This window comes from Rhinichthys klamathensis, unplaced genomic scaffold (genome assembly GCF_029890125.1).
Source record: "Rhinichthys klamathensis goyatoka isolate OS25496 unplaced genomic scaffold, OSU_Roscu_1.1 h1tg000147l_1, whole genome shotgun sequence".
NCBI classification, from domain to species: Eukaryota; Metazoa; Chordata; class Actinopteri; order Cypriniformes; family Leuciscidae; genus Rhinichthys; species Rhinichthys klamathensis.
In genome coordinates, this window is record NW_026606682.1 from 1,076,809 (window position 1) to 1,102,817 (window position 26,009).

At 38.0% G+C, this 26,009-nt stretch overlaps 1 protein-coding gene across 1 annotated transcript in view; it reads left to right on the forward strand.

Annotated features, from left to right (window-relative positions):
- The window catches only part of plxna1a (plexin A1a), a 223,005-nt gene that overhangs the window by 100,302 nt on the left and 96,694 nt on the right, over positions 1-26,009 (forward strand). Inside the window, exons 4-8 of the mRNA XM_056257929.1 lie at positions 2,421-2,552; positions 17,635-17,735; positions 18,054-18,177; positions 19,393-19,546; positions 19,628-19,727. Coding sequence (XP_056113904.1) covers positions 2,421-2,552; positions 17,635-17,735; positions 18,054-18,177; positions 19,393-19,546; positions 19,628-19,727 — 611 coding nt within the window. The remainder of the gene's footprint in view (positions 1-2,420; positions 2,553-17,634; positions 17,736-18,053; positions 18,178-19,392; positions 19,547-19,627; positions 19,728-26,009) is intronic.

Consider the following 26,009-nt stretch of genomic DNA (forward strand, 5'->3'; position numbering starts at 1 on the left):
TCATTGCACAATTACGTCAATCTGCACGACTCTAAAAAAGGGCGGGGAAATGCAGATGGCAATTCTTGCTCACCCTTGAAGAACAATTATATATGTTTATCCCATTTAATCAGTTTCATATGGTAGGGAAACTTGCAGGAGAGTTTGTTAGTTGCATTGTCCTGCAAGTTTTAGGCATGTCCAAAAATCGCATAGCAGTGGCCAGTATTTCTAGATTAGTATTCCTGTTCCATGCGGCTAAAGCATTCTCCATGTCGTGCATTCTCCTGCTCGGACACAGGGGAAGATCCTTACTCTCTCTCTTCCAGCTCGGTCCCACTGCAGGAACTTCAGCATTGCTTGGCAAGAGTTCCAGAAGGATTGGCTGAGAGAGAGGATGAGATGTCCTTGAGCTGTTATCTGCCACTGCTTCATAATGAACTGCGTCCCGCGGGAGTAATGCTCAATGAAGTGATGGAGGGGGGAATATGGGCAACAGACTCCATATCCCAGACTGCTTTGCTGTTATTTGAGCCTCCATCACTCACTGAGCAACAATATACAGGGTTCCCACAATCATGGAAAATCTTGCATTAAAATCTGTGTAAATATTTCCAGGCCTGAAGTTAAAGCTGGAAATTAAAAACTGAAATTGAATCCCAAAAGTATTAATGGAAATATCCGATGTATTTATTTATTTTTTCCTCCTTTTATTTTTTTATATATATTTCATTTGTACATACCAGCTTTAAAATCTAATGTATCTGCGTATTTTAAATCATATTAGTTGTCATTTGTTATTCACTACTTAAACATTCTTCACTATTTGTGTTTTGGTTTAATAAATATTTTGTTCAGGAATGACTTTTAAAAGTAATGCATTACAATATTGTGTTACTCCCTAAAAAAGGAACTAATTGCGTTACTAAATGCGTTATGTTACTCTTTCTCATTTTGGCTGGGCTTGCTTGCTTGTTTTTTAATTACCCCCCAAAAAATTGACTGTAAAATGTAAAGGCCCTTTCAGTAAAATGAACAAGCCCCAGGCTGAAGGAAATGCAAATTCACGCCTGTATAGAGAGGGAGCAGCTTAAACAAATCTTTCAGCTTTGGAGAAGAACACAAATGTGATGTGATCTAAAGTCATTTTTTGCTTTTTAGTATGATTGAATTGGGTCATCGAAGGTCAGCAGCAAAGACATTGGTTAATAAAGTGAGATTAAATACATTTGTGATATTAAACATTGAATTATTGCAGGTTTGCATAATATTCTGAGTTTGCATCACACTGTTGTTATTCATGTTGAGGAATAGGCTACTATATCTGTTGTTGTGCAAGTGAGATTAGTAAATGCATGTTCACATTTAGTCTACAACTACAATAACCGTCATGTTTTCGCAGCGTACACAACGCACTCATAATTTCTCTCAGCATGGGGAAAAGAGAGCTGTCAGTCAATAAATGGGAAAACAAAGTAACATGCACTACTTATTTGAAAAAGTAACTCAGATATTTTGTTGTAAATTTAAAAGTAATCTATTACTTTACTAGTTACTTATACAAAGTAATCTGAGTACGTAACTTACCCCCAACACTTATATAAATTGATTTGTTTTGCCCATATAAAATGTTGTTCTATAAATGTGGCAGTTTACATGAGGCCACGTTGCACAGCTTTGGGTTTTAGTTAAAGAACAGAACTGCTGATTAAGTTCACTCTATTTTCAGATGTTTGTAGATGTAATTTTAGTTCTCTTGAACCAGCTGCAGGGTTCGACCCAGATAGGCCACACTGACTCCCAGGTGTGGGCGGCTGAACACTCCCTCTGTGCTGTGGACCTTTCTGAGGAAAACCGAACTGCTTTACCAGCTTTTGTGTTTTTGTAAGTGGGTCGGACGGTGCTCTAGTGTACTCCGGTGCTGCAGGCGCTCTCTTCATTAGCAATGGGGTGGTGTCAGAGGGCCCAGGTAATGCGCTCCCATGGCGCTCGGCGAAGGGGACGGTCATTAATCAGCGGGACACGGCACCGGAGACGAGCACATCATTAGGCCCTGAAACACCACGGGATGCTGAGGTCACGCTCCCCTGACCCTGCATCAATAAGGCCAGGGTATAGTTCTGGCTGATGCTATGGTGGGCCAAACAAAAAGAGATGCTGCGTTTATTATTGACCAAGATGCATTTGTTTATCATCGGCCGAGGCCGCTGTTACTCCCTTTTAAGCATTGATGTGAAGGCAGCGGAGTTAATGGATATATTATGCAGCTTAGAGAGACACCAAATTCATTCAATTTTCATTATAAATCCATTTTTTTTCGACCTTCTAAAAGCCAGAATGCTGCACAAAGTGAACAGCAAATCAGAACACAGCCAAATTGCACAAATCCAAAGTATATTTGATCTTTAATATTCAACGTATATCTTCTTTGTTTCTTTCAGATCTTGGTGAACTCCATTACCCAGCCTGCACTGCTGTATGAGAACGTAGTGGTGAGCGAAGGGAAGCCAATTTTGAGGGACATGCTGTTCAGCCCTGACCATCAATACATCTACACGCTCACAGAGAAAGAGGTAAGACTTCAGGGAGTGTGCTGTTTGTGATGGTCGACGTGTTTTATTTGGCTGGCTAGAATGTTCTGAGGAGCCCAACGGACAAGCTGTGTGGTTTGGTCACGCACATGAGTCCCCAAAGAGAAAAGGAAAACACACAGAGAATGAAAATGAAGAGACACGTTTTCCAAACACTTGGTTGATATAACACGAATGGACGTATGAGGATTTAGATTCTTAAGTTCAGTGTAGCCCATTGTTCGCCTTGATTTTTACATTTATGCATTTGACTGACGCTTTTATCCAAAGTGACTCACTGTATGTTGCATTTTAAGGCTTACATTCTATCAGTTCCTGCATTTCCTGGGAATCAAACCCATGTCTTTTGTCTTTTTGAGATCCTGGAAATGTTTACTGCACAAGAGCACTTGTTGGTGGCCTTTCCATTGTCATCTGGTTCAACCTATCCTTTTTTTAATTTGAATTTTAAATCGAGTTAGTTTTTATGGGGGGAAAACTAATGCTTGTAAAAGTAGTTTATTTTGAAACAATATAGGCTTTTTTACACTAAAATTAGCTTTAGTATGTATTTTGTCCAACATGAATTTTAACAGAACGTATAGCCTATTTTTACAACCTTTGTTATTATTATTTGTTTTTTTTTTTATAATTATGATTATGTTGAGACATTTGTCTACATACATTAAAAGAAATGTATTTTAATAATTTTTTTGTAAAGAAATGTATATGCAGGCACAATTTATTTATCTTCTAACTAATTCCAAGCATTTAAAGTCTGTGTGAACCGGACGTTGCGGCAGACTTTACCTCAGTATTGTGACGAGTGAAACGGAATATTGAATGAGAAAAATATAGGGCGTGGCTTGGTTTTTCCCTCTGGGAATAGGCTCTATGCACGGCGGTGCATGACGTATTTCTGGTGAAGGTCTAAGAATGCTGTATTACTTCCGCCGAATACCGAGAATTTATATTGGCTTCTATACTCTTTGGCTATACTAAAGGAACGTTAGTTACAAAAACAGACAAAACAGCCACCCCTCATTTTGTTTATGCTTATTTGCTTTATTATATTAAATAAACATAACTATATATATATATATATATATATAAAATGACATCTAAACGTATGAAAGTTTGGTTTCAAAGACGGGAGGACAGGAAATTTTGAAGACTCTGCCATAATCCCGTTTTCCTCCGCTTTAAATCTCCCCAACCGGAAACTGAAGAGCAGCCTTGCGTCAAAGGCGGAAGTTATGCGTGCATATAGCCTATTGATTGGATCTAGAAAAGGAGGCGTTCCATTCAGCTCACTGTCTACCTAAGCCTTCAAACTGACGTCATCAGGGAAGGATGGCCATTCCAGAGGGGAATTACATTTTCAGATTTTGATTAAATTACGAATATAAATTTTTTTTTGTGTGTGTGAATTAATTTGCACCGATTAATTTTTCCACAAGACTAGAAATGTGCGCTAACAAAGTAAATGGGGTCAATTTTGATTTCATCCTGACTTTAAGCCTTTACATCAGAAAGGTTTTTTTCAAATAATAAGAACCACAAAAGAATTCAAATGTGTCCAAACTTTGATTGATAAGTGTATACAATAGCTGGGTTGGACTTCAATTTCATGAATGTATGAATTTTGAAGATGCTGTATTAAAACAAAAACAAAAAAAACAAACAAAAACTGTTCAGTATGTGTATTATTCAATGTGCTGTTTTTTTATTCTGCACAGATTCACATGGTGAATTCGTTAGACTGTGTATGTGTGTGAGCATGTGTGAAAAAGAAAGACCCGGAACGTCTCCTGATTGTCTGCACGTGATATTCGACACTGTGTCGGCCCCCTTCCCACTTTTCCACACACACACACACACGCGGCAGCGCCTCTGGTAATTCACCACTTATCAGAGAAAATTGAGGAAGGGCTTCTCTGATCTTTTTTGATGGAAAAGAAAGCGTCCAAACCCTCCGTCACCCCCACCGTCCCCCCTTTTTCACTCAGACCGAAGGCTGGAGAATTCTCTCTCTCTCCTCTTTTTCTCCTTCCGTCTCGCTCCTTCCTTTGTTTTCCTCTCGCCTCTTTCTTTGTGCTTTCATGTTCTCCTCACTAAGGGCTGATTGGAGTGCTTCCTGTCTTCCTCTCATTAAAGGGCATTTCCTTCATCACCGTAACCCCATTCACACTCCGCTGGCCCACACCGCCTCTGATTAGAGCACAGCCCCAGCCTCAAAAAGTCCTTAAAACCTGATCAAATCCAGGCATGAAAGCATTTATTCTACCATTTAATGTCAGAGATTAAGAGGAAATACATGTGACAGAATCATTGCAAGCATTTCAATAATGTAACACGTTATTCACATGTTCATGCTGAGAAAAATGTAAGAGAGCTTTTAGAATGGAAACAGATGGTAAGAAACCTTCACGGAAGTTCATGTTGATGGCATGAAGATGGCTCTTGCTAAGTTGTTCCTCTCTGCACCAAAAACCCGCAGGTATTCATGGTAAACTAGATGAGAGAGAACCGGAAGCACCCTCACAACACTTTCTATGAAACCTGTGTTGTGCGTTAGAAAGATATTTGAATGCATTATAAAGCAATTTGATTTGATGTCGCAAAGCTTGTCAAGACCTTGTATATCTCTGCTTGTTTGCAATTCAAGGGTAAATAATGAACTGCTTGTTTGAATAAGTACTTCATTTTCTTTACTCAAGAAACACTATACTATTTAACACTGAGAAGAGTGTCTTCGCATTTGTCAGTCTAGCATTTGTCGTTGAGTCATAGCCAATACTGTCTTAAATACCCTTTGCATAGCACATTGTCTTTAATAACATGAGATTTCGGCAAAATGGCAAAAAATTGTATTATTTAATTGTCAATCATTACTGCAATGCAAAAAAAAATAAAAACTCAAATAAAATAATACATTTGCAGTACTGTAGTGCCACAAATACTGTATTTACATTATCAAATTGCAAAAAAGTCGTTATTACTACTAGTTTGAAAAAAAAGCATACTAGTTTATTAGATAAATTATTCAAATATTACGATAATTGTTTTATTACTTAAAAATATACATCATGGTAGTATTTGTTTGTCCTTCCTTTATGCTGATTTCAGTTTATAAAATAAATCCTGTCCGGACTGGATGAGATTTCTTGCATACTTGCTATTAATTGCATTGAAACTGATGTCATGTCAAAAAAATGTAAACAGATCAATGAAGTATTGGTCTTAAAATAGACTTTTTTTTTTTTTTTGCAAAAAATGCTTTCTTGTTTATTTGTGGGGTTAAATAGGTCACTGTGCTCTTGTGAGATTCACTTTATAATACATTTTGTAATCATATTTTGTCATAAATAATTGAAGCTACAGTTTAAAATACTTACCTATTCATGGCTACACCTTTAAAGAGTCTAATGCATTATAAAACATGATTGTTGATCGTACATTACGCTCTAGATGGCTCCATGAATAGGTAAGTGTTATAATGTATAATAACTGCTTTTAATTATTTACAAGAACATGCAACTGATTCTAAGGGTATTATGGATGCATTAAGAATACATTTACAATGCATTATATACACAGACTTTATAGAAAGTGTTAATATTCATTTCCCAATAACTCATTTTTGGTGAACAAGATCTTGCTAGGCCGAGGGCCACATTCAAATGTAGACCAGAAATAACAGACAGGGAGAAAATGTCCGGTCATATGGGATCTGACCTTGTATCGCTCTGTAATTTACAAACCAAGCCCAACTGCTGACCTTTAACCTCATCGAGACCCATAGGTTTAAGATCCAGAGTCTTTTACTAGTACAGTCGCTGACAGCAGAGTTCGGGAAGGAGAGATTTAGACTCTAAAAGAAAGAACTAGACTGACAATGTTTTGAATGTATTTACCGTAATGGTTCCCAACACACACACACACCTACAGCCTAGACATACAAAAACACGTTAGCTGCTCCAACACTGCGATCCCTCAGCGCTTGGCGATAATTGTTTTTAATGTATCCATGTCTTCAGATGGAAAAGGTTCTGTAATTGGTATAGATGGTTTCTGTATGAGTGCCTCTGATACGGACGGCGTGTAGATTGCATGTTGAGAGGGCGGGCTTGATAACCCTTCAACACATTAACTTAGCGCGAGGAGCGTTAGGCTAACGTTCTTTAAATGGAGCTGTGTGCATTCGCTCTGCGCTCGGACTGATATTGATTTAAGTGCAGCTGTAAATGGCCTTGTTGTGAAAGAAGGTTTTATGGAGAAAGAATATTTGAACTATTATACAAACGAGGGGGAGGAAGTGCTTCTCTTACAGGAAGTTGTGCACATAACACTAGCGGTGGCCACACAGGGTGATGAACTGCCGCTCTGGAGGTTGAGAGCCATTGTAATGGAGATGAGAGCGGTGTTGCTGTGGTCAGCGTGCGGGTGAGAATGTAAAACCCTTAGGGTCAGATCATTGCTATGGAAGGAAAGCATACAGACAGGCTTTGATTGACTATTATACTATAGTTACTATATTATACTATTATACTATTACTAAAATACTATTTTAGTCTTTGTACTTCAAAATATAATGTTTAATTCAGTATGTTACTTGCGTTTCTTATATATATATATATTATATATATATTTAAAATTTACTAACAATTTCTGTATGAAAATGGCAAAAAATAAAATTAAAATGAAACCCTAAAATGTTTTGAATATATTTAACATATAGATAGCAGTGATGCTATTCTTAAAGGAGAACTCCGGCGCAAAATGAACCTTTGGTCTAATAAAACATTGGTACCTAGTAAACCGTTCTCTGAGATTTGTTTTCATGACAATCGAATGTAAAGAGTTTTATCTCTAAAAACTGTCAAAACAATCAAACCACGAACGACGTGCTAAGTGAGCTGAACTATATGAAGTTCAGTGAACTTCTGAACTGTATGAATGGCGTTCGTGGTTTGATTAGTCGAGACTGTTTTCCAAAGATGGCTCCTGTCTGTATACACGAGGTGGACTGTCTTTATCTTTATCTTCTTATTAAACGGTCTGTACACTTACAAAGTTCTCAATGCTTCGTTTTGCATGTAGGGGCCCTCATTATGTTACTGTGTTAGTGTGGGGCTATTTTGAGCCTTGTTAGTGGTATTAACTAGCGATTTCTTTTTACTTATTAAATGCCCCCATTACTAGCGTTATACGCTAAACAGTTTTTAGAGATAAAACTCTTTACATTCGATTATCATAAAAACAAATCTCAGAGAACGGTTGACTAGGTACCAATGTTTTATTAGACCAAAGGTTCATTTTGCGCCGGAGTTCTCCTTTAACTAAAACTAAAAAGAGCACTATTAAAATTTGTTTTTTAAATAATGTAATTGAAATAAAGCTGCCATAAAATAAAATATAATAAATAATACTAAAATGGTTTCTACTGTATGTCAGAAGAGCCCACCAATAAGATGTTTTATTTTATATTCAGATCTGATATGAACCGAGCCATATCTAGTGTAAGTCTGATTGTTTTTATCTCTTGTATTTACTTCTTTGAAAGTAGTAGCACACCTCTCCTCAACAAAGTACATGCTGTGAAGTATCCTTCATGTATATGGATCATATAGAGCTATATACATGTACATAGCTTTAAAGTATAATACTATAATTTTATACTTCAAAACAAATGCAACTTTTTTTTTTCACCTAGCTTAAGGGTTTTATTCCTAAATAAACAATTTCATGGTCCACTTTTCACAATCAAAGCCTAATGGATAAAATCAAGCCCTATCCTGCATTGTTTCTTACTTACTATATTTTGTCACAGTTGTCATTTGCATTTATTATCTTTAAGTGCATCTGTAAAGTTTAGCCACAAATGTGTTGCTGGTTTATTGTGTCCACCTGCAGGAGTGGGGTTTGGACGTACAGGATGAGGTGAATGAGTTTCACACGCAGGCCGCTCTCTCTCTCTCTCTCTCTCTCTCTCTCTCTCTCTCTCTCTCTCTCTCTCTCTCTCTCTCTCTCTCTCTCTCTCTCTCTCTCTTAGTCTGTAGCCGCTGCACACCAAGACCCAGAGGACCGAGCAAAAGAGAGAAGTGGAAATTAATTGGTTTGAAGCAATTTGTTCTGTCTTCTTTCCTTCATCTATCTTTTTTCTTTTCTTTCTCCCCTCTCTTTTAAGTGGCCCTCCTCCTATGGAGGAAGGAGTCAATGGGAGAGATGCCCCAGGGGTCATTTTCTTTCAAATAGCGGGTCCTCTCTCTCTCTCTCTCCCTCGCTCCGTCTCGCTGAGATATTGCCGCCTCTTTGAGAACTGACAGCGGTCGTGGGAGATAGATTGTGATTGGATCACTCCGGCTTCCTTGAAGCCATCTTTCATTAATTTTTCTCTCCCCACATTCACTTCTCTCCCTGTTTATCGTAATCTGAGGCATCTCGCCATCTCTCTTGTAAACAGCAGCGGCTAACAAGCCTCCGTCGCGTCTCTAGCCTGAGTCACGTATTTCTTCCTCCAGGTTTTATTATGTTTGAGGAGGTGGACGAACGGCGAGCGGTGTTCTTTCGTGAAAGCCAGAGATGTTATTGTTCCCCTTTGAATTTAGCGAACAGAAACTTTACGTCAACGCAATCACACCGTAATCCGGCGTTCCGATCCGCCCCACATTTTAATATGTTGACTTCCGTACCTCAGGCTTACAGAGATATCACACAGCATTAGAAAAGGGACCAATGTTCACTGATATTGCTGTTTCTTTCCCCATTTTCTCGCTGATCTGGAGATGTGCCGTATGTTGTTCACGTCCGCCTCCCCCTTTGCTCCTTACATTTTTTTCTCTTTCTCCATTTGTATCTCTTCATTGGATAATAGAAACGACAGGCGGAGGCGCATGTTGTGCCTCAAACATCAAAAACTCCATTTCGTCGGGTTGACAGAACAATTTTCCATTTCCCATATTCACACCCACTTAATTAAAAGTTGCTGATAGCCCTGCATCTCTTTCCTCCGCTCTGGGGTCCGCGGGAAGACATAAAGCTGTCCCATACTAAGCGAGAAGAAACTTCGATTAGCGTTAGCTTGATTTAAACAGCGCTCGCTGCCGTTCGGACGATAAACTTTACAATGTTTATCTGAGGCTTGGAGGAATTACTGAAAAAAAGAAAAAGCCCATCAATGGATTTGTCAGTTTGGTATATTGCTCATGTAGTTTGGGGAGATATTGTTTATGCTTTTTGGGTGACTCATGAAACCTGTCAAGAACGTGACCACCTCATATATCATATCAAATTGAAAAGAAAGAAATATGAAATTATTTTTGGACTTCAAGAAAATGATTTGGTTTAGTTTCTTTTTTGCATTTTGACAATATTTTTATTTTTTTATTTTTGAAGCGCATTCAACCTCAAAAATCTCACCTTTGTAATGCAAAAAATCTCATTCTCATTACTGTAATGAGGAAGAATATTTACTATAATCACTGTAATATATAAGAATATATAGGCTACTATAACACAATAATTACTATAATCTCTCTCTCTCTCCCTCTCTCACTCTCTCTTTATATATATATATATATATATATAAACAGTAATTGTATTATTATAATAGTTGTAGTTAATGTTGTCTCAATACAGGAAATGTCCAACTTCGATGCGATGCTTTGGAAAATATCAATATTCTGTAACATTTTCGATACCACAGGGAAAACTGACATGTATACCTCCATACAGATAATTTGATATCTTTTTTTTTTTTTTTATAATTTTGGAAATTTGGGTGTAATAGCTTACACACAGAACAGGAAGGCTTTATTTGAATTGTTGAACTAAAATTACAAAAAAGAAAAGACAAGTAATCAAATGTGTGAAGACTATCCAGTGTTATTTTATTGTAAAAATGAAGATTAATGCTTACAAGTAAAGTTACAAAAGTTATTCAGTCAAGAGCAGCGAGTGATTTAGTTTTTTTGCTCTTTGATTTACATGACAGACAGCAGCAGGTTTATTAGACTGCTGTCACTTTAAGAGCTATCGATACATATCCACATATCGATAAATTTGACAACACTAGTTGTAGTAATAAACTACCTTTCATTTTATGCTTAAATGTGCTCAATTGCCATGAAAATGTCACAGTGGAAACAGTACTATATTTATTTTTTAACTACAATTGTATTTCAAATATTTATTTATTGATGTCTTTCTTTATTTTGGTGTGAAATATGACCTGGATGTTTCTGTGAGACTGACCGACTTTCAACATCGGCATTTGGCTCCATCACCAAGTATAATGCCCAGTGTGTGTCCGCTGTGGGAGCATATGTGGGCTTGAAAGCATGTGTATATTTGTACATGCGTATCACTCCCTCTGATAGAAGCTTTTGATCAGAACGACAGTGCTTGTATTGTTTCCTCACATAGCTGCACCTCATGGCTTCTGTGTAACACAGTACAGTGAGGAAACTCGACACGACTCTCTCTCTCTGAAGGTCAGTGTTCTTCTGTACTCCTCTATCAGAGGGCCGAGAGGAAGTATCAGCTGGCTGTAATCTGATTTGTGTGGCGGACGTCTTAATATAGGCAATGTGACAAGATGGAAGGAGAAACTGCCAGCTCTTCAGTTCACTCTATGTGTGTGTGTGTGTGTGTGTGTGTGTGTGTGTGTGTGTGTGTGTTCAAGTAAAAGTACAGTTACAGTATGCTATCAGTCACAAGTTTAGAGACACTTCGTTTTAAATCTTATAACTTTCCAAAAAGGTTTGGACACATTACTTTTTGTAATTTGTTAGTCTCTTATGCTCATCAAGCCTGCATTTATTTGATCAAAAATAGAGGGGGAAAAAACAGTAATATTGTGAAATATTATTACAATTTAAAATAATTTTCTATTTTAAAATACTTTAAAATATATTTTATTTCTGTGATGGCAAAGCTGAATTTTCATCAGCCATTACTCCAGTCTTCAGTGTCACATGATCCTTCAGAAATTCATTCTAATAAGCTGATTTATTATCAATGTTGGAAACAGTTGCGTTGCTTAATATTTTTTTATAACTTGTGATATTAGTAAAAAAAAAAGAAAAAAGAACAGCATATCTTTTGTACACTACCTTTCAAACGTTTGGGGTCTGTCATTTTTTTCTTTTCTTTTCTTTTTTTTAATGAAATTAATACTATTATTCAGCAAGGATGTAATAAACTGCTAAAAAGTGATAGTATATAGACTTACTTTTTAACGTTTTATTTATCAATGAATCCTGAAAAAGTATCACAGGTTCCAAAAAAAAATGTTCAGCAACACAACCATTTCAACAATGATAATAAATCAGCATATAAATGATTTCTGAATGATCATGTGACACTGAAGACTGTAGTAATGATGCTGAAAATTCAGCTTTTCATCACAGAAATAAAAATAGAAACCAATTATTTTAAATTGTAATAATATTTTACAATATTACGAATAAATGAAGCCTTGATGAGCATAAGAGACTTCTTTCAAAAACATAAAAAATAGTAATGTGTCCAAACCTTTGACCGGTACTGTACATACACACACATACACTTATTTATTATTATACATATTGTGCCGCGAGAAGTGGTGGGCCCTTTGAATTTGAAGTGTGTCCAGATTTTGACTGGTAGTGTAAACACAACCACACAGGGAAAGACACTTACAGCAATTAAAACCAAATCACAGTTCACCTCACAGCTGGATGAAGCTATTTATGGCATTCACACTCATAATTTTCATTCTTTTGCTAGCTTTTCTTCTCTGCTAGCCTCTTTTTTTGCCCATTCCGTCATTTTGCGACACTTAATTTGTTCTTTTTTCCCTTCTCACCGTGATCTTACTGAGGAGATCGTCCAGACGTGACATAGTGACCAAGTGAGCCATTCCAGATGCCAGATGTTGCCATGGTGATATCCATAAACCATGCACATTGCACACACACACAAATCCTTGAATGTGTGCTGGTATTGATAAAGCAGGAGGTTTATTGAGCTCGTAGCTGGAGACTCTACCGACGTGTAGCAGTGAGCGCTTGCGTTCAATAACACTCTGCACCGTGAAGGCCGTTTCTTCTCGCATATTTGCCCTGTGAGAAACATGGGTGGAATTTCGAGTTTGCTTTAGCATTTGACAGACATTTATAGGAGGTAAAATAAAGAGATTGGAAAATGAAGTGACTCAAATACTGAACATTAATTGTGTTTTATTTCTTGTTTATCATGTTAACAGGGAGGTTGCTTTATATAACCCAGTCAAAAGCTACCATTTAAAACTAAATATAGAGTCATTTAAGCATGTAATCAAAATTGAGCTTAAAGTAGGAGCTGTAGATTATATCTGTTTAAGTCGGGGACAAATATGATGACAGGTCTTCAGCGGCAGTGACGTGTGGTTCCTCCAGAGGGGGCGGAGTCTGAATGTCAGCATACTGCGCTAATTAGACAAACTGTTGATTATACTGTCAAGTTAGTGCTTTGGAAAGTATGTCTGATATAATAAAACAGTTCTTTTGTTGGTCTTTTGCCACTCTATTGATGAAGAGAGTAAAAAGAGAACAAGAAATCATCAGAGAGAGAGAAATGGACAGATTTAAACACCCACGTCTCAATTTCTCTAGTAACCGCTAGTTCGTGTCCCTTAAAAAAGCATCAAGATATTGTTTCACACCTCAAAATATAATGTTTCAAATGAAAACTTGACGTTAACCCTGATCAGTGAAAAGGAAGCGAAGCGAAACAACAGGGTGTTATTTATAATTGTAAAGTTTTGATTTAATATTATTATAATTTATAACTCAATTTATAATTTTGCCTGATACTAGAAAAGGTACTCTACCATTTAACATATTTTTTAAAGAAATGAATACTTTTATAAATACTTTAATTTTAAACAAATGCTGTTGTTTTGAGCATTCTGTTGATCTAAGAATAAAATGCATTATGGTTTTACCTGCTTTAAAAGCAATAAGCTACAAAATGTTTTACCATGGTTAAATTAACCCCCAACTGTGGTAAAATCACTGTAACGTGCAGCCTCAAGTTGTCTTCTATTATATTTTGAAATATAATTTGATTAAATCAAATAATTTTTTTCATGTATTAACTCGTTATTTCATCTGACCCCATAAATGAAAAGGTTTTAATGATATCTGTGCATCATTAAATGTGCGAATATTTGACTATTCTTTTGAACTCTTTATTGAAAATAATGTCAAAGTCAGTTAGCCTGGGAAAACCCAGACAACTTCCGGCAAATTTAGATTTGCTCTGAAAGTTAGTCTGGCAAAGAGCTCATTCAAGCTCATTTCCAATCCGCCGAAATCGAGGCACCAATCAGAAACGTTGGGGCGGGCTTTACACGAAGACGACAGCGCTGGGATTGTGAAGCAGATTTTGTAGCCTACATTACAAAGATGGATGCCGCCGTCGAACATCACTCGTTCGAATCAGCTATCGCGTCTGTTTTAAGCCATTTGAACGTTTCCCTTTTGTTAAAAACCGAGCAAAAAACAACACTCGGAGATGTTTCTCCCCCGCTCTGCATACGTCATCTCCTTCATCACTCTGACTGGTTTTAGGTCTATCCGCGACGTCCGTTGGTGACGCCCCTTTGGAAATGATTTGTCTATGACGCTTTGCCAGACCATAACTCAGTTACAACTGAGAATGGTCTGGTTTTAACCAGGCTAAAAGTCAGTAAGAATAAAATCAAATGTTTACAATTGATTATGTCAGGTAAATGTATCATGCCAATTTCATAATCAGTTCAAAGATAATAGATACAAAACATCAAATGCTCTGGAAAAGATGCAAGCCTTGACATTATGAAATACATGATGCGAAGTGTTTTGCTTACGGTCCACATCACGGGCTGGTCCGGGTTACAGAATCGTGCCGAGCCTCTCGCTGCATTTCATTATATAGACAGAAACCTCTTTCACATGGAAACATCTGCTAACAATGCGAATCTGCATTCAGAGGTTACACCTTTTGAGAGCAGGAGGCCATTTGTCTGGAAGACACACACCCCCGTGTGCAAGTTACCTCTAAACTCTTAAAAACTTTATTACCTTTTGTTTTACTTCTTTGGGAATGAGACCTTTGTACCAGTCGCACTGAGACATTTCAGATGAGATTGTGAGTGAGTTCAAATGTTCATTTCCTTTGTTCTCTCAGAGAGTTTTCCTCTCTTCCAGTTCTTCCAGTTTTTCCAGTCTTACACCGATATGATTAAAGACGTCAATATTCAATATATAATTAAATATTAAGTATATTTATCAGTCAAACTGTAGAATGTTTACAGCTGCCAAGCAGCAACTTGGCATATTACTAAGGTTTCAGTTGATTTATAGTCGCAGGTGTGAATATTTTGAAAGTTTGGGCTTTACAGATGTACTATAATTTCAAAGTCGGTGTTACAGGTGTGTCCCGTCAGTTATATGACCGCAGATGTTGCATCCCAGGGTGCTGTTTATTATCGAAACAGTGTTGGGACCTTATCACCCTGACTCAGATTAACCATGGACATTTACCCCACAGGGCTTTCATCGGTTTGATGGCGATACATAATTTATGTTTGGTGTGGGAGATATTCTTTAAGAAATGGAACCTATATTAGCAGAACTTCACTTCTGCAGCTGGGCTTAATGTGGATCTGGAGCAACAAGTACTGTCACCGTGTACCAAGAGACAACCTGCAAATGGTTTTGGCCGCATGGAATCTCTCTCTTTTCTCATTCTCTTTCTTTTTTCCCCCCATTCATCCTCTCCCTCTGGGCTGTGTCTGGCTTCCTGGCCATGATCTATGGTTTCATCTGCCATTTCTTCTTTTGTGCAAGGCCAAATTGAAGATAGATGCACAGGGAGGGCTTGGAAGGGGGGCGTTAAAAGAAAGAAAAGGCCTCCAAGTCTAGAAAGTTTGCTCTTTCTAAATTAGTGTCATTTTAAGGGGGGAGGGGCAAAGGATTGACCTATTCATTTGGACTGCGTGTTCATGGAAAATGTGCACTTGCTCTCTCAGGTGTGTGTGTGTTTTGGGGATGAAAAAATAAGCCATCGATCATCACAGCCACCTTTAGAGCATGACCAATTTTTGGCCCAAATTGCACAGATGGCGCAATTACATGCGGTGGGTTCGTCCAAACCTCACACAGAATAAAGAAAACACACCATCCTCAATTATATGTGCACAGCGTTCGAATTCTGACAGGCATCAGGAACGAGGCGTGAGGAATTGCATAAGTGTCAGCGATCAGTAGTGGCACTCTTCATTTTTATGTTTTGATTTCTATACTGTGATATTTATTTTATATTCAATCAAACTTTTATTTTGTTTTATTTTCTTCTTTTTACATTATTTTATATTTAGTCAAATGTTTTGTTATATATTATGTATTTTATTTGATCTAGTAGTTCAATATTTATGAAACACTTTGTTTTATATTTATTATATTAATCATAGTTTATATATTTGTACTTTATTTTATTGAAAAACAAACATATTATGTCATGGCAATAATTCAACTTATGGGGGGTCCAGGCTAATCTCAGACCCACTGAGTTGGAACACAACTGAATGTTGCTACGCTCTCTGATTGAGATAATTTTCCATTGTGACCCAAATGCCTCGTGCCTCGTTTTGCAGATGTTATTTATATTTAATACACCCCTTGCTTCTCCTCCTCCTCCTCTTGTAGAGAGATGAATGGTTTCTCTTTCAGCCGTTTAAATAGAGAGGGATGAGAGCTCTCTCTCTCTCTTTCGTATGAATGGCTGCTGTATAATAGTCTCCAGCCCTGACGTTTAAACAAAGAGCATAGGTAGGACACAATACTCAACTCTCCGATTGGAAAATCGGCTTAATTGAAATGTTCCAGACGCCGAACACTCCCTACCACAAAGAACTGCAATCTCTCATTCTTTTATGGCAGGCCCAAAAAACCAGAACCACAACACTTTGTATTTAATATGTCAAACTGTTGCATTAGTACTCTGTCGTCTGCCATTTTCTTTGTCTTTTTTTCTCCTTTTAATCCTTTTGTCCTTTTGTATTAGGCCTACAACTTCAAAAATCACAACGTAAACCCAGTATTTTGCACTTAAAATATTCTCACAACTTTGTCCACCACTTTGGACTTTATTTGAGCTTGATGCAAGCATCCTATGATGCCTATATAAATAAAAATGCTGTCTAGGTAGGGAGCTGTCTGGATTTGGAATAGAGCCAGTCTCCTGAGAGCCGATCGATTGCCAGTCAGACATTATGATGGCTGAATGAAACTATATGAAAGTAGACGTGTAGGTGGCTCTCAATATTTCTCTGCGAGTTTCAGCAAGCTGTTATCCATGTTGGACGTTTGTAATATGCAAGATGCCTGTGTGAATGAGTAAGTGTGTGTTTGTTGAACTGCTGACAGTGATGGTGAATGTGGCAACCTCTGTTTTGGGCCGCAGTGCTCAGATTTCACAAAGCACTCTGAAAGCATCAAGCAGGTTGATCATTAGATTTTTCCATCTGTCTGTCTTGTCATAGCAATGCCGTAACTGTGGGTTCGATCCTGCATGAACATGATAAAATGTATAGCCTACCTTGAATTCAAAGTAAGCCACTTTGGATAAAAGCGTCTGCCAAAAACAAAAGTAGTTTCCTACAACCAAAACTAAACTGCATCTATAAATGTGCACTAATATACGGACGAAAAACTTTAATTGCTCTAGACGCTAATGCTATTTGCTTCCATTGCTCTTTCCCTTTTTTACTGTTTTTAAAAATGGGGGATGAAATTTGTCAAAGAATTTCTGTGGTATATAACATAATACAACAAATGCTGTCAAATGAGCTTAACTTGAACATTTATCACAGGACACTTAGAGCTGATTCCAGTCAGAATCTGGCGTTAGCATATAGCTAAGCTAACGGCTCATTACACAGCTAACTGATACTGTGTGGGGAAAGTGATTATTTTTTTAGGTGGAACTATTTTCTAACTGCAACTGGAAATAAAAATACATAGTGTTAAATACTAGTGGGATTTTGAGAATAATTCCGAGGCTTGTGTGTCTGTAGGTGAGCCGTGTGCCGGTGGAGAGCTGTGAGCAGTACAGCAGCTGTAGCGAGTGTCTGGCTTCTGGTGATCCCCACTGCGGCTGGTGTGTCCTGCACAGTGTGTGAGTATCTTCACCTCCTGACTCCACAGCTGCTCGCACACACATACACACACATTTACATGGCTATATGAATGGGGACATACTGTAGACTGTTTAGTTTTAATATAAAGCTAATTGCTTTGTTGACACTATGCGTGACGTCATAAATACATAGATGCCACAAGATGGCGGGTGTCATTCCTCATCACACAACACAGTGTTACTTTCCGAATCTAATCAGCTTACTAATAAACTATGCATTTGATCTCCCTGATTGATTATTCTCAGAAATTGATAGTAATGGCATTGTCCCTCCTGCTGAGTAATATTTGTGTTTAGATGTTCACGTAAGGACCGCTGTGAGAGAGCTGATGAGCCTCAGCGCTTCGCCTCCAGACTGGAGCAGTGCGTCCGACTCACGGTCCAGCCCAGCAATATTTCAGTCACCATGTCTGAAGTTCAGGCAAGTGTGTGTTTGTTTGTGAATGAAATCTCTTTTAATGTGATCAGATTATTATTTGGATAATTGAAAACCCGTTGGTGGTTTAGATTATGCACATTCAGCTACGTACGTAATATTAATAAGGCTTTTTTTCTTACCTTGTTTGTTTTATTGTCCTTTCACAACATAAAAAAAGACAACAGACAATTTGCTCTTGGTTTTTGCTCACCTAATTGAATCTAAGGAAGCTTGTTTCCGCCACAGAATAAAAAATAAAAAAGGTAATTGCGACTTTTTTTATCTCACAATTCTGACTTTTTTCTCACAATTGAAATCTCGCAATTCTGACTTTTTTTTTCAGAATTGCATAATATAGTCGCAATTGTGTTATAAAGTAAGAATTGCGTGATATAAAGTCGCAATTGCGTGTTATAGTCAGAATTGTGAGAGATAAACTCCCAATTCTGAGGAAAAAAGTCAGTCTTTTTTCCTTAGAATTGGACTTTTTTCTCTCGCATTTTCTAGTTTATTTCTCGCAATTCTGACTTCATATCACGCAATTCTGACTTTATATCACGCAATTCTGACTTTATATCACGCTATTCTGAGAAATAGTCAGAATTGCGATATTTAAACTCGTAATTGTGAGATAAAAAGTCGCAATTATATTTTAAAATGTTTTATTCTGTGGCGGAAACAAGCTTCTATATAAATCAACCTTTTTAAAAAATATAAAAACATTTTTTTTATTGATTTAGATGATTTAGCTTTTCAACCAAAAATAAAAGAAATAATTATAAAATATTTTAATTTATTTTAAAATTATTTATCAATATGATTGATTTTAGTGATATCTTCACATTTTCACTGGATTACACTTGGAATCTCGAATTTCTCTTTCTCCCCTTTTCTTCTCTTCTAATCCCTATTAACAAGATAAGAAATGAAAGAAACGAAATGCAAAAAGTAACATTTTGAATCATCTCTCAATAAATGTCGATAAATGAAAGAAATGTTTCAGCAATGTAAGCTTTCATGTAATATGGATTTGCATTTTGCGCAGTAAATTGTGATCTGACTGCAACTGAGACGCATTACGGCTAAAAATATCCAGATAGTAACTGGAAATGAAAGTCCAGGTGTCTTTTGTACAAATGTTCAGTGTGTGTCATGCCAATAAAGCACATTCAAATTGAAAATCTGTTCTTGTCTCCTGATCTGTGTTCGGTCCTACAGCTGGTTCTTCAGGCTCAGAACGTCCCCAGTCTGGCTGCTGGCGTCAACTGTTCGTTTGAGGACTACACTGAGACGGAGGGACACATCATGGGGGGACGCATCTACTGCCTGTCCCCCTCCGCACGGGAGATCGCTCCCATCACACGCAACCAGGGTAAGGTGACGCGCACACTCTTTTAAAAGCCTCCATCCGCTTGTTAGAAAGCGCTGAAGCTCACTGTTTTTCTGCTGGCAGGTGACAAGAGGGTGGTGAAGCTCTATCTGAAATCCAAGGAGACGGGGAAGAAGTTTGCCAGCGTGGATTTTGTCTTCTACAACTGCAGTGTCCATCAGTCGTAAGTCTCACACGGGAAAGAGAGAAGGCAGCCTCCTGTCGTCTAACTCTCCCTGTCGTTCTTTCGTTAAAACTAAGACACGTTTATTTGTATGGGTTGTGTGTGTGTGTTTACTGCTTCTGAGTGATAGAGGGATGTTATTTTTGTGTGGTGTTAGCAGTTTTTCGCTGATATCAGGGATGAGATCAGACTTTTAATGTCATTTCATTAACGACTCATGAGCATCCCTGACTTCAGCCGTCCAGCTTTACTGCTCATGAGTTATATTCCCGCAGTTCTTACATCACTCGCTCTCTCTTGCTCCCATTCCTTTGCTGAAATCCAACCGTTCTCTGTTCTCAGATCAATGACAAATAAAGATGTCCGCAATGTTGAAAAGGCAACAAAAAAAAAAAGCCAGTCTGAAATGCATTTGTTTTGGTTTCCTTCTTTTCCAAACGTTCATAAAATGTAAACATTCTTATTTTGTTTAATAGCTCTTTACATTTTTAAAGGTATTAGTATGACAAATTAAATATCTGTCACAGTTATGTTCAGTTAGTTTGTTTTCATGGACTTTTAGTTTGTTTTCATCAGTCACATGTGTTCTGTTGTTTGATTTTCCCGCCAGTAAACAGTTGTCATGGACACTCATCTAATCATCAAACCTGTTTGTTATTTCATTATCTCTGTGTATTTAGTTCCTCTGTTTTCAGTCTTTGGTTGTCGGTCGATGTTTGCACGTTGTGTGTGTGTTTACCCCATATTTACGTGCTAAACCTTCTGTCTATTCCTGTGTTTGTTGTAATATAAAAATCACTCCGTAATAGATCCTGTCTACCTCCGTCTTCATCTTGTGACAATATCATGAATATCATAACTTTTTGGGGGGGATTGTTACATTTGACAACACAAACTAACTTTGCCATGTCATAAAAAGGTCCTTTATATCATATTTTTAAGAGGCTTACTGACCTTGACATACTGTTATTTCCTGGTCTATGATTTGTAGACAAATGACTACAACATGGCTTTGTGCACGTTGGTTGTGCCACACTAGCTTTTATTTTGCACATGGTATTATAGTTAACTAAAACTAAAACCATACTTCCATTGCATGAAAAATAAATTGAACTGAAGTAAAATAAAATGTAAAAAAAACTTAGAAAAACTTAGAAACAAAACCACAACTCATAATTATTAAAACTAACTAAAATTAAAATGAAACTCAAAAAAACCCCTCAAAATATTAATAAAAACTATAAAACTATCTCAATGATACTAAAATAACACTAATTTGGTGTACAAAGGTATTTAAATAATATTTAACTTTTTTTTACAGACAGTAGGCTATGTTTATTTAATTTTAAAGCCACTTTGACATTTACAAACAATAGTGAAATTATTATTTTTAAGTCGGAAATTGAATTGAAAAAACATTTTTTAATATATTTTTGAATCAATTAATAATTGCATATTAATTTGATTGAGCCTTTCCATAAACCATGGCACTAGCATTGCTTCGTTCTCTTGACCCTATTTTCAGCCTCTCTCTCAGTCCCATGGTTCTTACTGTCTCCTCCTCTTCTTCCTCCTCCTCCTCCTCCTCACATTCCCATCCCTCTCCGGATAGACAACAGGTTGTGCTCCAGGCAGGAGCGACTCCAGATGTTTTGAGCTCCAGTGTCTCTCGTCCTCTCTCGCTCTCGTTCATTAAGTCAGGCTGTGTGCCCTTCGCTAGCTCAGCGTGCTTTGCATAAGCATGGCACCGACCCATTAGCAACACAGCCACTTCATCTAAAACTGGACGCGATGAAGTGCTCACCTGGTGCTCCACGCACGCGCGTGTGTATCTAAGTGTGACTAAGGCACACTATTTGGCCCTAGTGATCACTGGATGTGTGTATTATGTGTGTGTGTGGCAGAGGGGCTCTTGCTTGGCACGGCAAATTACCCTGCTAGCTATTTACATGCAGCGTAACAATATTAGAGTTTAGCATGAGACAGGGGGAGGGAACGGCTTAATCGAGCATGTGAGGGACCCGATGCATTTTTAACAAGAGGAGCACGGAGTGAATAAGGAGGGAAAATCAGAAAAAGACGGAGAGATGGTGGCTTTTGTTGAAGCGATAAAGCACTCGCGAGGCTGAAAGGTTAGCTGTAGCTCGTGCATTTTAATATGAAAAGAGCCCATGCATGTGGCACAGGAGACACACACTGGTGAATAGACTGCCCTCTGTCTTTTGCGCGTGCGCGGGCGTGTGTTAGAGCCTCAGGGTTTGCACCATGTAATTCTGATTTCCTGTCCTGTGAGCCTCATCATTCATTATCATTGTTTGCTCAGCATTAGACTTGCATATTTCGAATATGTAATGTGGAGGTTAACACTAACAGTTTATTTTTTTGGTACATTTGAACACACACACTCATTCATTTATTGCACCATAATTTTTATACCAAAGTTATGTCGCATATTTATTTATTTATTTTGGATTGGCACCACGTTATTGTGACATCTGATTTCCATGTGCCAAAGTCTTATTTGATCGGTGAGTAATGTAGATGAAGTGCTGCGCTTGTGACAGGGCGCATGTTTAACTGAACGATCAGAGAGAGAGAGAGAGACCCAGTCGCGCGCGCACACTCTCTCTCTTCGGAGCAAGGCGGCTACACCGTCTCAAAACTAAGCGCTGTCTTGCTCTCTCTCCCTCGCACATATTAATCAAAATAAACGACACGATGGTAAGGTCGGGAGACTAAAGTTTCATGTGGATCATTCGGAGATTTGTTTTTCATGAATTACCGCTGGTTGTGAATTGTGCTAAAATACGTTGCCTTATCTTCTCTGAAAAGCATTCCGCACATTCAGCTGACATAAACCACACTTTAAATAAACGAAAAAAACTATCCAGTGATGAAATGTTTTCTGTGATGACACATCTTGTGGGATGTCCTAACCGCCGGGATAATCACACAACGCGCACACGTCCGATAATGACACGTCCAATTCGCGAACTAATGACTCATTTGAACTGATTCGTTTTAATGAATGGTTAAAACAACTGATCTTTCTAACACTGAACTCATGGGACGTTTAATCGGTGTATAACTAATCGGGAACACTTTACAATAAGGTTCCATTTATTACATAAATTACATAAAAAACTTTTTTTGTACAGTTTGCTTACTCAAGTGTAAGCTTTAAAACAAATAAAACCACTTGGGTTTTTTTGCCCGAAAAAGCATATGACTACTTTTTTCCACACAGTGCTATCAGGAATCGATAATAGAATCGTTAAAGAATCGGATCGATAAGCAGAATCGTTAGTGGCATTGATATTGATAAAATCTTATCAATTCCCATCCCTAACCATGATAACGTTACACTGACTACATTTAGCCGACATGTGGTGTTAGCATAATAAGGCATTTCTAACTATTCGTGTATCTTTCGCAATCAGCAATGTCAACATAGGTGAATGTATAATATGATAACGAAAACGGTTAGTGAACTAGACTGAACAATTTCAGTGTAACAGTAAGATCGTAGGAAGTAACATTACTGTACTGAACGTGTCTGGAAATGTGTATAAACAATATGATAGTAAGTGGGATCAAGCGGCAACATTCCAATCTGAAAAATGAAGCCTACCCGGAAGTGCGAAAAACTGCAATACATCGAAAATCCGCTAGGGGGAGGTCCCAAAAGGGAGCAAATATCCATAGACCCACATGTTAAAATGTCTGTTTTCACCGGTTTTCTTATTGGTATTCGCTATTGTTAACTGTTCACGTTACAACTTACCAGCAAATTCAGATGAGTTGATTGTACTCTTCAGCAGCTTCGCAGTGAATATAAAAAGCTTTTACAGTCTATGATAAAAAGTAGCTTAGTCTGCCAGTCGATCAGATAGCTGAGGCTGCTTGGCTCGGCTGAAGACTGAAGAGGCGCTGAAGAGGCGGGTCCACCGGCCGGCTCTGTCTCACACAAAGCCCGCCCTTTTACCCATATATGGATTGGCCAGAAGGTGGGCGGGGTTAGGATTTCACAAGATTTTCCAAGATGGCGCCGCCCATACCCCCCATAAACGGCTTCAAAACCGTTCTTCAGAGAGTCTATGGGTGACGTCACAGACGCTTTGTCCATATTTTTTACAGTCTATGAGTGGGATGAGTGACATTAGACAGTAGATCTAGTACATAAAATAAAAGTTAGATCCTAAAGCACCTACTTTTTGTTATCCTGGAACAGTCTTTTGTATTCATTTCATGTCTCATGTATGTTGTAGTTTACCTTACCATTTCATTACAGTTTACCATTATTTATTTCAGCATATCTGAAAACTTGTAATTTATCACAATAAAAATAGCGGAGGTCTCTCCATAATTCAAACGCTTTGCCGATGTTGATCCGTGTGTTTTCGTCCTAAGTCGATCCGATTCACGTTTGGCCTGACGAGCTTCAGCAGATACATTTTTGTTTTGTTTTTTATATATGTGGAGTTTGTCTTGGAGTGTGTGTTGTGCTGGAGGCAGGTCGTTTTTTGGTGTTATCAGACCCCATGTCGTCGCATAGACTGTATATAAAAAGGAGAGAGGCTCGGGAGCGCGCATGCACGTCACATCCGATGGATTTCGCAGAAAATCCGACCCGGAGACTTCACATATAAATATGAATATTGGCCTTCAGAGGTAATAGCAAAACCCGACAAGGGATCATTGTAATGTGTGATTACAACCCCTTCACACACAGGCAATAAAAAAAGGATTCATTTTAGAAGAAAAGTTACATTTCGCACCTTTAAATTGTTGCATAATAATAATTTCATTTTAATTATTTAATTGTGCCATAATATATCTCACATCCATCTATTTATTTATTACATCATTTTATTTTTAATTATGTTGCAAGAACTTTATGAGCATTGTAAATGGATTTCAAGGGGAAATTTAGAAAGTCAATTTTGTCAAAAAATGGTTTGTTGACAATTGAAATAGTTTGAAAGAATTGTTTGGCAGTAAGGAGGATGACATGAGGCTGTTGAGGTGTGTGTCAGCAGTGATGGTTGTAATCTAGGTGCCTCTTCAGGAAGTAAGATCTGAATAATACAAGATCAAAGTGTGCCAATGTGACATTCATTAGTGGATGCTTCCCTACGCCTCTCTCTTTTCCCCCCTCTCTCTCTCTCTCTGCTCTCCTCTCCTCCCTTTCTTTCTCTTTCTGTTCCTTTTTGTTGTTTCATCCTCGTTTTTCTCCTTTTCTCACCCTCGCTTTCTTTCCACTGCCTTAGAATCTCTGTATTTGTGTGCGTCAGGTTCAGCTGGTCCGTTAATTCAGCGGCTCTTGTGTCTCATGTAGTCGGAGCAGAGTGAGGAGAAAGCTTTATCATGCACCAGCAGCGGACGTGATCATAAGCCTTTGAACATTTGGCACAGACAGGGGAAGAGGCGTAGAGCGCACTTCTCGCCTCTTTGTGATGCTTTCACTGACCGCAGAAGCCTTTTCATGATATGAGAAAAGCACGGCCCGTCTGGGGAGAATTCGGGAGCGCTGAGCTACATGGAGTGCGGAGTGTGTCTTAAAATACTGAGGAAGTGGCACTCTGTGTGGACTGTACTTCCACATTTGAGTTGTAGAGCTTGGACGCCCATTGAGTTGTAGAGTTGGACGCCCATACCCCCCCTCTTCAAAAGTAGTCCAAGTCCCTGTGTATTTTATTTCCTATTATACCATTCAAAAGTTTGGGATCGGTAATGTTTTTAAATGTTTTTAAAAGAAGTCTCTTACGCTCACCCAGGCTGCATTTATTTAATCAAAAATACAGTATTTTAATCAAATAAACTGTAGCCTGGTTAAAACCAGACCATTCTCAGTTGTAACTGAGTTATGGGCTGTGTCCGAAATCTCCCACTACTCACTATATAGTGGACTATATAGTGAGCTCGCCATTTTGTAGTGCTGTCCGAATGTATAGTGATGATTATTATACCCTATGTAGTCCACTCAATCTATCCCAGAATGCATTTTGAAAAGTAGTGTACAACCGATGGTCACTAACCCAAGCCCTACATACCATCATGCATTGCGCTGATCGTAAAAGACCTATCAGCATCATCTTCATCTTTAACTTACAATTTGACGACGTCTCGCTAGCGTAGCAAGAACAGCACGTCGTTTTCTGTGTCTAGAAATCCTGTTTCTTTTGCTAATCCGCAAAATCTTCTGAATCACGAGAACAAACAAACAAAAAAGATAAATATTGAGTGGCATCTCCACAGAGTCTAAAAGCTGTTTTATTATGA